At 42.5% G+C, this 12,480-nt stretch overlaps 1 protein-coding gene across 18 annotated transcripts in view; it reads right to left on the bottom strand.

Annotated features, from left to right (window-relative positions):
• PTPRM (protein tyrosine phosphatase receptor type M) overlaps positions 1 to 12,480 on the bottom strand; it is an 834,094-nt gene that overhangs the window by 139,595 nt on the left and 682,019 nt on the right. For 13 of the 18 annotated variants that reach the window (XM_055238011.2, XM_055238031.2, XM_055238021.2 and 10 more), the window contains one exon: positions 10,324 to 10,511. In XM_055238011.2, the coding sequence (XP_055093986.1) occupies positions 10,324 to 10,511 (188 nt within the window). Of the gene's footprint in view, positions 1 to 10,323; positions 10,512 to 11,238; positions 11,251 to 12,480 lie in introns of all 18 variants that reach the window. The other 5 variants (XM_055238049.2, XM_055238078.2, XM_055238097.2 and 2 more) reach the window with 1 other exon arrangement.

The raw sequence follows: 12,480 nt of genomic DNA, 5'->3' as shown, positions 1-12,480 counted from the left end.
TCCTGCTTCGCTGGAGGTTGGTGTGTGGGGCTGAAAAAGTTCCAACTCTCTAATCATTAGGTTTTCCTGGAGACCCACCCCATCCTGAGGCTAGCTAAGGGCTCCACTCTAAGTCATCATTAGCATAAAGTTAGATTTTAGTAAAAGATGCTCTTATCACTCATAAAATCCCAAGGGTTTTAAGAGCTCAGTGTCAAGAACCAGGGACAAAGACCAAATACATTTCATTTCTTCCACAAGGTTAAATAAGAAATGTAAAGCAAACATGTATTAAAAATGTCCATCCTCAGCTGGGAGTGGTGGCTCACACCTGTTATCCCAGCACTTTGGGAGCCCTAGGCAGGTGGATCACTTGAGGTCAGGAGTTCGAGACCAGCCTGGCCAACATGGTGAAACCCTGTCTCTACTAAAAATACAAAAATTAGCCGGTGTGGTGGTGCATGCCTGTAGTCCCAGCTACTTGGGAGGCTGAGGTCGGAGAATCTCTTGCACCTGGCAGATGGAGGTTGCAGTGAACCCAGACTGTACCACTGCATTCCAGCCTGGGCAGCAGAGTGAGACTCCATCTTGAAAAAAAAAAAGTCTATCCTCAAATTTTCCAACATAGGTTGGCTTTCAATAAGTAAAATGACCAAGTGGAACATATCTATGCTTTCCATTTTTAGATGATCAGTATTGATCAGGTTCAAGTTGGTCAGTACAGTTTTTCTGACTGGATACCCCTTGCCCACCCGATCCTATATGATGATTTGTAACATCCTGAGCTTGTATTTTTTAATAGTTTTATATCCATCTCTATCATTTCCCCAGGAACAGGTGTATGTGTTTAAATATGCAGAAATCAATTCATCAAATATGAATTACAAGGTGTAACTACATAGAAATCAATTCAGCACATATTCAGTATTGTTTGTCAAATACGTACTGAATAAATCAATTAATATATTGACTACTATATTATCAGTTAATATATTGCCTACTGTATTATCAGTTAATATACTGCCTACTATATTACTCAAACACAAAGCTGTGAGACTGTAGGGGGAATGGTTGTTTCTGGTTGGGATCAGGGACAGCTTGGGGGTAAGTCACATCTGAGCTGTGTCTAAAGGGATTTGGCAAGTGAAGGAGGAGCTGAAGCCACGGCCAGGCAGAGGCCACAACCTGCAGCATGAGCCCTGGAGGCCTGGAGGATGGCGAGGTGGCGAGTAGAAGAAGCACGAGCAGAAGCAGAGCACAGCCTGCATGGTGGGAAGCACCTGCATTACAACGAAAGCCTGAAACACAGGGTGAGGTCGTGACATAGAGGGCTCAACGTGCTATGCCGAGCTTCTTATTTTTGGAAAGAATCCGTGGCATAGTCTTCAGCATCAGTCAAACATGATAACATCTACGTCTTACAAAGAAAACTGGTTGCAGAGTCTGGAACAGATTTGAAGGGGAAAGACTAGGTAGGAAGACAAGTCAGGGGACTTCCAATGGCACAGACAAATGATCAGGGCAGGCCCTAGGGGAGGGGAGAGAGGGCAGCCACTGAAAATGGGGAGGAGAGAAAGCAGTTGGGACTTGAGCCTGCTGGTGTGGAGATGAGGGAGCGGCAGGGGCAATGGCAACCATGAAAAATCTAGTTTGACCATGTTAGTGGGTGGTGACAGCATCAAACTAATCAAAAGCAGGACCAGTACCAGACACACATAAGGTCCGCAGATGCTGGCACACAGGCACGCTCACTATCCCTTCTGGGCCTGGTCCTCCGGGAAGGCACTTGTGGCTGATGGCATCTGACACTAAAAGCATGTTAACAAGTGGGGAAATTGCTTAACTTCTTTCAGGTTAGATAAAAAAAATTCTAATAACCAGCTTCAAAATGGAAACCAGACAGTTGCCTAGAAGTGCTTCACACAAATAGGTAAATATCGACTGCCATGAATTATCATCAATGGGACCATGGAGAATTGTAGGAAATAACAATTTTTAATCTAATTTTCTGAAGTCTGAGCTTGTATATGATGTCATCAGAGGGAAGGGCAAAAGAAAACTGTATAAATAATTAGCTAATGTGAAAGAAAGGTTCACTGCAACCTTCGCCTCCCGGGTTCAAGTGATTTTCCCAACCCAGCCTCTCAAGTAGCCCGAAAGCGGGCAGACCGAGTGGAGCAGGCAATACATAAAACACACTTTTCTATTGGTACTTTAGAAAAAAAATAAACCTAATATTCATGTCGAAACCAACTCTCTATTGCATTATTTAAAAATATGCAGAAACTTTCACCCACTAAGAAAGTACCCATAAACACATACACCTTACTTGCCCAAATAGCTTGAAGCCATCCAAAATTTCAGAGAGAAGTGTTTATCATTTTCTTATGGACCTGGCTCACCAGCACCATAATAATTAAAGGAAAAAAGAACGTCAAAAATCACTTGGCTGCTTCAGCCATTGGAGACACAGCTGTGTGATTCTTAATGCATTTACAGTGCCTGCCAGTGCCTCCCCACCCCCAGCTCCCCATCCTTAGCCTTCAATGGTTTTGTTTTGTTTGTTTTGTATCCTGTGGGACAGAAAACAACCTGCACTGATTGTGCCAATTGATTGACTCAGCTGGTCCCTCGGAATATGAAGCAGGAACTGAAAAGCACATCTGAAAAGTGTGTGGGCTGGAGGTGAGGGAAGGGGCGCCTCCCCCTCTGGACTGCACACAGAATCTATGAACCAGCTGTGCACAGGCAATGTTCTGTCAACTGAGTAACACAAAGTGCCTTTGATTCCATCTGCCCCTGCTTCTTTGTGCAAAAGCCAGCGAAGGGGCTGCTGTGCACCATTCTGAAAAGTCATCTAGAAGTGTTTGCAATTCTCCCTCTGCCGACCAACTCCTAACAAGGGGGAGCCCATGTGCCCAGGGCGCCCTCCTCCTGTGCCCTGCTGCTGGGCTGGTCTCAAAATTCCAGGGCCTGTCCTCCCCAGCTCAAGGCCTTTCCCATGGAAGGGCATCTGAAGGGAGGGAGTCAGAACTGCGATCTCTGCAGAGAGCAGGTGGCTTTCTGGGAGTGCTTTTTGTAGGATATGCTGGTGCTATGGTTTGAATATGGGTTGCTCGTCCCCATCAAAACTCATGTTGAAATCTGGTCCCTGGTGTGGCAGTGTTGGGAGATGGGGCCTAGTGGGAGGTGTTTGGATCAGGGGAGTAGATCCCTCATGAATGGGTTGGTCCCATCCTCATGGTGATGAGTGAGTCATGCTCTGGCAAAACTGGCTTAGTTACCACAAGAGCAGGTTGTTACAGAGCAATTCTGGGAGGTGGTTCATGCCTGTAGCTCCAGTACTTTGGGGGGCTTAGGTGGGAGGATCACTTGAGTCCAGGAGTTTAAGAGGAGCCTCAGCAACATAGTGAGACCCCGTCTCTACAAAAAATAAAAAAAGTTAGCTGGGCTTGATGGTGCGTGCCTGTAGTCCCAGCTACTCGGGAGGCTGAGTGGGATGATTTCATGAGCTGAGGAGGTCAAGGCTGTAGTGAGCTATGATTACACCACTATACTCCAGCCTGGGCAACAGAGTGTCTCTTAAAAAAAAATGAAAAAAGCAATTCTCCTTCTGTTTGGTCCTCTCTCGCTGCATGTGTCCACTTCCCCTTTGACTTAGCACATGGCCCTCACCAGAAGGCAGTGCCATGCTTCTCTCCTTCCCAGCTTGCAGAACCTTTTTTCTTTACAAATGACCCAGCCCCAGGTATTCTGTTGTAGCAACATTAAACAGACAAGAACAGCTGGCTTCACTGAGGTAGGAGGCAAGTAAATAAGTGAGATTTTGGGCCAGACAGGGTGGCTCACGCCTGTAATCCCAACACTTTGGGAGGCCAAGATGGGTGGATCACCTGAGGTCAGGAGTTCGAGACCAGCCTGGCCAACATGGTGAAAAACTCTACTAAAAATACAACATTAGCCAGGTGTGGTGGCGTGTGCCTGTAGCTCCAGCTACTTGGGAGTCTGGGTTGGGAAAATCACTTGAACCCAGGAGGCGAAGGTTGCAGTGAACCAAGATGGCACCACTGCACTCCAGCCTGGGCCACAGAGTGAGACTAAGTCTCAAAAAAAAAAAGAGCAAGATTTTAGAGGGCAGGTGAGACATTTTAAGAATATTTTTTTCTTAAGTTGCCACAGCTTTGTCAAATATAGACAAAGGCAGCAAATAAAACACTGAGCTTGCATTTAACAAAGCCAGCTGTTTTACTTAGAAAATGGGGGAAGGATAAGAGGTGGGGGAGATATACAACTCATATGTTTAAAAAAGACCTAAAGGGAGCCACAAGGAGACAGATGTGTTTAAAGAAAATGCAGGTTCCTCAGAAAACTTCATAGGCTGTACCTAATTCTGAAGATTCTGGCATAATAGTTTCAATTCCCCAGTTTAAACTGAGCTAAAAAACAATCTTTATGTTCAACTATAAAATTAATTACCAGTGTTTGTGCACAAGAGAGAGGCACAATATAAGAAAAGTAGGTGAGGCCGAGCACAGTGGCTCATGCCTATAATCCTAGCATTTTGGGAGGCTGATGCAGGCAGATTACTTCAGGTCAGGAGTGTGAGACAAGCCTGGCTAACATGACGAAAACCCATCTCTACTAAAAATACAAAAATTAGCCAAGCATGTCGTGCGAGCCTGTAGTTCCAGCTTTCAGGAGGCTGAGGCTTGAGTATCGCTTTAATCCAGAGGTAGAGGTTGCAGTGAGCTGAGATTGTGCAACTGCACTCCAGCCTGGGTGACAGAGTAAGACACTGTCTCAAAAACAAAACAAACAAAAACGAAAAAAGTAGGTGGAATAAAGATAATGCTTTTCTAAACATATTTAGATACATACACGTACACACACACATTTTTTAAGAATAAGATGCAAAGAGTTACTTTGGCCTTTGATACATTTCAGCTCTATAATTGGAAATCATTTTTTTGCACCCCAGAGTGACACTGTTAGCTAATAAAATAGTACCATCTGTGTTTTTCAGGACATCCTCTCTGGAAGGAGCCTTCAGTTGATGTCCTTTCTTTAATTTTACAGTTATAGCGAAACATATTCTTTCAGAATAATTTGGCTGTTTTTCTACTTAAGGTTGTCTTTCCGCTTGGATCCCCAAAGGCACTGAGAATCAGTTCAAAAATTGAGGCATTAAAAAAAAAATCGAGCTATCAACAAGGTCCTTTGGGGACTGCAGAAGGGGAGGAACTTACTCTCCACTCGCACAGGATCACGACAACGTTGGACCCGACATGGTATCAAGCCACTTACAAGGGGTGCAACACACCCTTGTCTAGGGCTGGGTGTGAGGGTTCAGGGCAGAGCTGCAGTCATGGCAAATGTCCCTGTTCAACTCCAGCTGAGAAAGGCCCAGAAGTCTGGGTGGGGCAGGGTGGCTGAGTCTGACCTGTCTGTCCCTCGTGAGTGAAGCACTCTCTCTTCTACTTTTCTGGGAAGCCCAAAGGTTTCCCCCAGGGGCTTAGCACAGACTGCCCTTTGCTTGTCAGAGGAACCAGGCAGCTCTTCTCTCACAGCAACATAAACAAACTTGCCCTTTCCGCTCTTTCTCCTCTCCTGGAGAGGTCCCTGCACCACTCTCTGTTGACAACATGCCATTTTCTGTTCAATTCAGCATGTTTACTTCTTTATTGTGATTCATGTCTGAGTTTCTTTTGAATCAAATTATTGCATCTCCCTGGTGAGAGGTGCCATATGACTATCTTGTTAGAACAAAATCAAATAAAAAATCTGCACTGAGCTCTGCTCCATCTCATCCCCACCACATGGTCTGCTCTTGTTTGGACACACTTCTGTCGGCTACTTGATCAGTAATGAATCCTTCTGGTGTTTAGGCCAATTTTGAGACACTGCTGTCTTGAAAATGATAAACAAGAATTGGCTGAAACCTCTTCAGCAGAGAGAACATCACTACTTCAAAAAAATTTTATAACATAAATGACTTGCTTGTCCTGATACACACAGATTGAAGAAGACGAGAAAGGCCGATGGGATGATTACACAGAGTCACAGCAACAACCAGAGCCATTCTTTAGATTTTATCCCCAAAGATGCTTCAGTACTGAAGTAATTCACTGCTTCAACAAGTCTTGAATCCAAGCATTCCATGGCATTTTTGAATAGAGATAGAACAACAGGAACTTTTAAAGTAAATACACATTCCCTTTCTCCTTTACTTTTTTGGGGTATTACCTTTTAAGCAATTGCCTGTGTGCCTCATACAAATAATATTTTAAAATTGAGCTGTTCAGACTAAATAGCTCTCCATCCAAGTACAGGAATGAGACTCAGGCTATTTGAGTCTTTCTTCTCTTTTACTACTTCTATAATGATGTCCAGACCTCTCAGTGTGACACAGGAGGTGCTTTTGGTGATTGGAGCCCTGACCATCCTCATCCCACAGACCAGCCCGTCGTGGGACTCAGGCTTATAGAACACCTGCCATTTCCCCAGAGAACCCCATTCTCCTGCTTTTGGGTCTACCTGGATGGCTACCCTCTTTCACCTTCTTCTGGTCAACTCCCACTTATCTTCCAAGAGAGAAGTCATCCTTGCTCTTGGCTGGCTCAGGTGACCCCACTGGCCTTCAGAGTATGCCTGCGCATCTCTCTTAGAGGGTATGGGGTTTGACTGGACAAACTGCAGTCATTACCTGGCTGCCTTCTCCTGCCCTGTCAGCTTCCCCAGGGGACAGCGGAGAAGTGGTTCTCCTCTGTATCCCTGGCGCCACGTACAGTGTATGATTGGTAAAATTAAACTCTTCCCCAAATCCTACTTTGCCAAAGACACCAATGCAGCAACCAATAATTTTTTAGGAGGATTATGCAGTCTAGAGTTATAGTATTCCTTAGGACTCTCCAACTTAGATATGGAAATACTATTATAGCAATAAAACATGACAGCATATATTTCTTAAAATTTATTTTCTCAGTTCTTAAACTCTTAATCCATAGAATCAGGTCTACCTATTTATGTGTAAGTTACTTGTTAACGGGAATTTTTGATGATATATGGTACATGGTAAGAAAATTATCCAGCCCTGGAGATGAAGCAAAAGTATAACCCCTTTCCATAACATGTGGCTCACTCTATCCTCAGACTGCTATGCACAAGACATGAGAGTTTTACTGAAACCTCAGTATAACAAAGTTTCCCTATAAAGAACATGGTGTCAACTTCTGCTCTTGGATCTTATTATACATTAGTATTTTTTTCTTCTACTAGCTAACACTTCAAATGAACACTTACTATATGCCAGATATAATTCTAGCACCTACATTAAAACAATTTACTCCTCACAACAACCTTTTGAGGTTGAGACCATAATTATTCTGTTTATAGATTTGGAAACTGAGGCCCAGAGAGGTTAGATAACTTGCCCAAGGTCACATAGGTAAGAAGCAGAGCTGAGTTTGAATATAGGCAGTCTGGTGCCAGAGCCTGTGTTCCAAACCACAACCTCTCAGTATCTGTTGGGTGGGATGGCCTCACCGAATAGCACAGAGACTCCCACTACACCAGTCAGCACTCAACACTCTCGACTCTGGGCGTGTGTTAATGAAAAGGATGCAGACTTTACAGCATGATGGAAAGAGGTCTGTTTTGTTAGAGGTCTAAAAACTAAATAAACTTCAAAAAAATAACTGTTTAAGGATTTGCCAGATTCTCAGGAGAATAACACCTCCCTGGGGTTAGAGAAAGTGGGACATATGAGTACCTGCAGTCTGGGATCTTTCACTCCACCACCAGTTCCCAGAAGCCTGGCTGTGCCTCCATCAAGACCAGAGCATGTCATTCCATGACACATGCTTCTTAGGGGGCGTCCCCTTCTCCCTGCAGCCATGGCACAGGCACGCCCACCCACCATCACCACTCCTCACTTCCCTGTCATCTTCCCCACTAGATGACAACATCGGCATCCCTCCAGGAGGGAGGCACGAGGGGCACGGTACTCAGTGACGGGATTATTCCTAACAGAACTGCCCATTTCATACTTCTCCCAATATCTCCTTCCCATTTGTTCCTGATATCATCTCTAGTATATGTGTTTTCTTCATTATTTCCTTTCCTTCTTTTTTTTTTTAAATGAACAATGGCTTTAGGGTTTAAAAGTATTCACTTTTTAGCAGTCCTCTCTGATCACGGAATAGCTAAAATGAGAAAAAGTTTTCTGCAATGTAGTTAATGAATACAACATTTTATTTTGAGAACTAAATTAGTTGTCAGTCATAATATTGTTCAAATTAGTATACAATATTTCAGTTTATATTTATAAATCATATTTATCCAAAAGATCTGAATGGGAAATCTTTTCTACATCTTTCAAATATGCATTGTCTGTAGCATGTTATAGGAAGTAGGTATTTTTAAATAGTCCATGGAAAATTGGGTTCAGATTATTTCATGAATTATTTGAGCCTAAAACTAATCTCTTTGATATCAACATCTTTAATAAACATTTCAGCAATATCTGCATTCAGAATATTGGATAGAACCTAGACATCATCCCTATTCATTAGGCTTATATTTTCTCAATAACCTAATTTTGTCTTTCATACGATATTAAGCTTTTGGAAGTCTTACTCTTAATCCTATTAATTCCTAAGCTAGACTTTAAAAGTGCATGAGGAAATATGCAAGGCAGTCAATTTCACTGAATTTACACATTGAATTGCTAAAGATAAATCTAAGAATTTCAGGGTTGCTAAAATGCAGAACTTCAACTGAAAATATTTTCTGGACTTCAATCAAACCCTGGGGCATGGTCTGGATGGGACTGTTTGGCTTCACAGTCTTCTGAACTGAGGTCATTGGCAATACATCAGGATGCACATGTTAGCAGAGCAAAGTGTGTCTATGTCTGCTTTGGACCAAAGCCTTATTCCTAAAAGAAGTGTAGTACTGGCTCCGCCAACAGTGGTACCATGTGTTGCTTTGACTGCTGTAATGAATCTTTGATGATCAAGCTTGAAAAGAGAGCTAAACCCAAGACAATGCAGTATCTGGGGCATAAAATGAAGTGTTGTGAGTGTGCCCACAAGAAGAGAAGAAACAGAGGTTGAAACTCACAGACTATCCAGGTGGTAGAAACAGATTTCAAAAATACTCTAATTCCAGACAAGATGTTTCCCAACTCTGAGCTAGTTAGGTGAATATGAGACCAGAACCACATTCTAAGGTTTAAAAAAACCACATGCCTACATAATCCTATTTTTACTCTGAGTAAGCATGCTACTTTATCTTCATCAATGACTGCGGACTGATTTTAATAACATAAAAAAGCAATCCAACTTTCCTGTCCTGCTTCCTGTGCCCCACACCACCCACTCAAGGGATGGCATGCTTCTTTGAATTAGATTTCTTCAATCAATTAATTATCTTCAATTCTTGAATGACCTTCTGACAGAATTAACTAATGGCACATGGTGTGAAAGGGGTAAGCCCTATATTTTATGTATTCGGAGAATATCATTATTCCCAGAAATGTCCCTGACAGCTGCCCACACAAGAGCCCAAGACAGTGGCATGCTCCCTGGGCTGGCTGGACAGTTAACGGCTGTCACTGCCATGACAATAGCCAGTCCCTGTACTGCTGTCTGATCTCCACCACATGACATTGCTGGTTGGTCTATAATTGCTTTAAGTGGACAGTTTCTTCCTGAGATAATGACTACAAAATCATTAGGATTTAATATCATAATTACAGGAAAAGCCAAGGAAAGTGATCAAGAATGGGGAGGGAGACATGAACTAAAACTTAATTCTGACAGAGGGAAGAAGAAAAAAAGGGAAAAAAACAGGATGAGGAGGGGAAGAGACCCTGGTAAATTTGTTTTCATTGTATATTTGTGCAGAATAAGGTAAAAGGCAAAGCATTCTTCCTTTTTCCATGTAACGCATGTGAACTCTTGGTAACAAGTTTTACTATCAGATAAAAGTGGATCCACGGATAAAATACAGTCGGCCTTGATATCCTAGCGTTCTGCATCCACAGATTCAATCAAATGCAGATTGAAAGGAATATATATAATATCCTTGGGATGCAAAACCCATGTATCTGGAGGACTGGCTTTTGGATTCTCAGGTTTCACAGGGTTCACGCCGGGACTAGGACATATGCTGGGGTCCTGGAACCAATCCCCCAGAATACCGAGGGACAACTGTACTTTGTCTCTTTCTGGCATCTCTCGGGGCAGGGGGGTTCCTCTGGCTTTCTGATTGAGTTGGGAGTACAGTACCTGGCATGGAGTCCAAGAAGGAATGAGTAAGCCCTGGCACAGAGCTTGTGCTCACCTCGTATTCCTCCTTGAAGCCGTAGCCCTCGGCACACTTCATCTGTGTGATGTGCTGAAGGAGGTCTGCCACCCGGATGGCGGGGTGGAGCTGCCCGGTCTGATAGGGCACGTCGGCCTGCTCCCGCTTCTTGTAAGTATGGGACTGCACCAGGCTGCTGGTATCGCTGGCCATCGTGTGGGTTTCATCTAGGAAAAGAAGGCCAGGGAGAAAATGAGGGAGAGACAGGGAGCTAGGTCGGCATTACTGAGAATGCTAAGAAGCTGGCTCCTGGCATCCCCTCACCTGGGGCTGCAAAATTCCCTACGATGGCTCAGCAAAAAAGAAAAGTTAAATGTTTAGAAATTTAAATGGGGTTGGCAATACTGATAGGAATGCGCAGAAATCTTTCTTTTACAAAGCAGTCCAAACGATATATTGCTTTCACAAAGCTAACTGAGAAGAGCCCTTTAGCCTTCCAGTGCTAAAGTTTGTGAAAGTTTCAACCTGAAACTTCATCAAGACCTGGTGCAAAACCAGTCTTGTATTCTTTGAAACGTTAGTTCAGTAGTTCGTATGATGACATAAATAAACTCTGCACAAATGTTCTGTGAGCAAAATAAAAGTGCACAAAATGGTGTGGCTTATAAAGCTAGCAATGGAAATGGGGACTTAATACATGAAATCAAAGAAGAATGGAAAAATAAAAGGGAACCTGGTTTGGGGATAACATTTTGATGAATCACTTTGCATGCTCTGGTATCAGAAAGCTTGACAAAATGTTGTGGACCAACACATGACACATGGAATGTTCTACAAAGGCAAACATGCAGGCCAGCACAGAGCAGTACCAGCTGGCTTCGTCAGAATCTACCAGTAAGACACACACTCCCACTCCCTCCACAACTCTTCCATGGGGCGAATCGGGGAACTTACCATTTATTGGCACTTTTAAGAAGATACATATCAGGAGAAAAAAGGAGGAGAAAAAGGAAACAGGGCATAAGCAATAGTACTGCGTGCATAATTACAGGTAGTTTTTATTTTATGCTTTAACTTTCCAGTTAAGTTTTCTATTCAGAGGTGGTCAGAGGGCGAAGCCTCAATTCTTCCATCACGTTAGGATGGAGGCATTGAATTTAAGTACTCAATAACAAAAAGGAGGTTAAAATTAGCATCATAATTGCTTTTCATCCCCTATGAACCAAGTAATGTCTAAATAAGTCTTATTTGTATTCAACACATTTTCTCATTTAAATTTCTTGCACAAGTCAACCAAATTGTACTATAAAATTAATGTCAAAATTTGGTCAAAGAAGCCTAAAGAGGCTCCATTTTAATGGAGGCCTACTAGAAAATTAGGTTAATGAACTGCAGAAATGGTACCTATTAAAAATGTCTTATGCAGGGAAATGCTATTAGATTAAGAATTCCATACTCTACAGGTTAACTCATTATAATGCTGAATCCCTTTAGCAGTTTTATGATTGAGGATGGGTGTTTTCAAAATATAATGCTAAAGTCACTTAAAATGAGAATGTTATATAAAACATATAAAAGATATACTCAAGTTTTAAAAACTACCAGATTGTATGTCAATAGGGAATTCAGCTATAGTTATTCATATGTTATTTATTTTTTACTGAGAAGTTCAGCTTGGAAGAAAATTTAGTCCAAGGGTGCTTGATTAGCAGGGCCTGGTTTTGAAACCTCACTTCTATCTGCATCGCAAAGCACCTGGGGATGCATGGTATGAAAGGTGGTACACAAGTGTGTAGCTATGTTGCTGTTGCTGAAATGGCACCTGGATCACTACAACGTGGCTAAAGACACAAAGACAAAATAAAAAAGGGTGGTAAGTTGATTTTATGATTTTTGTTTCATTTGGATTTGCTTTGAAATTTAGCAATTCATATGTTCCCATTTTAACAGTCACAAATAAACCTGGAAATTTTCACATCAGATTTGCTTGCTGGCAACTGCCAAGCTTTATAAACTGGGATACAGGAACCCTGCTGAAGTACCGAATCCCTTGAGCTTTGAGCCACTCCAGCAGGAAGTTCTGTTCTTTATACTAAAATAAATGGAACATTAATTAGTTTCCCCTCTGTGCCTCTCTCATTCTCTCAGTTTTGTATCTTATGGGATGAACATAATTAACATGCCCTCCACGGTGGG

This window comes from Symphalangus syndactylus, chromosome 1, assembly GCF_028878055.3.
Source record: "Symphalangus syndactylus isolate Jambi chromosome 1, NHGRI_mSymSyn1-v2.1_pri, whole genome shotgun sequence".
Taxonomy (NCBI): domain Eukaryota; kingdom Metazoa; phylum Chordata; class Mammalia; order Primates; family Hylobatidae; genus Symphalangus; species Symphalangus syndactylus.
Note: the sequence above shows the minus strand (reverse complement) of the source record. Positions and strands in the feature narration are given on the sequence as shown.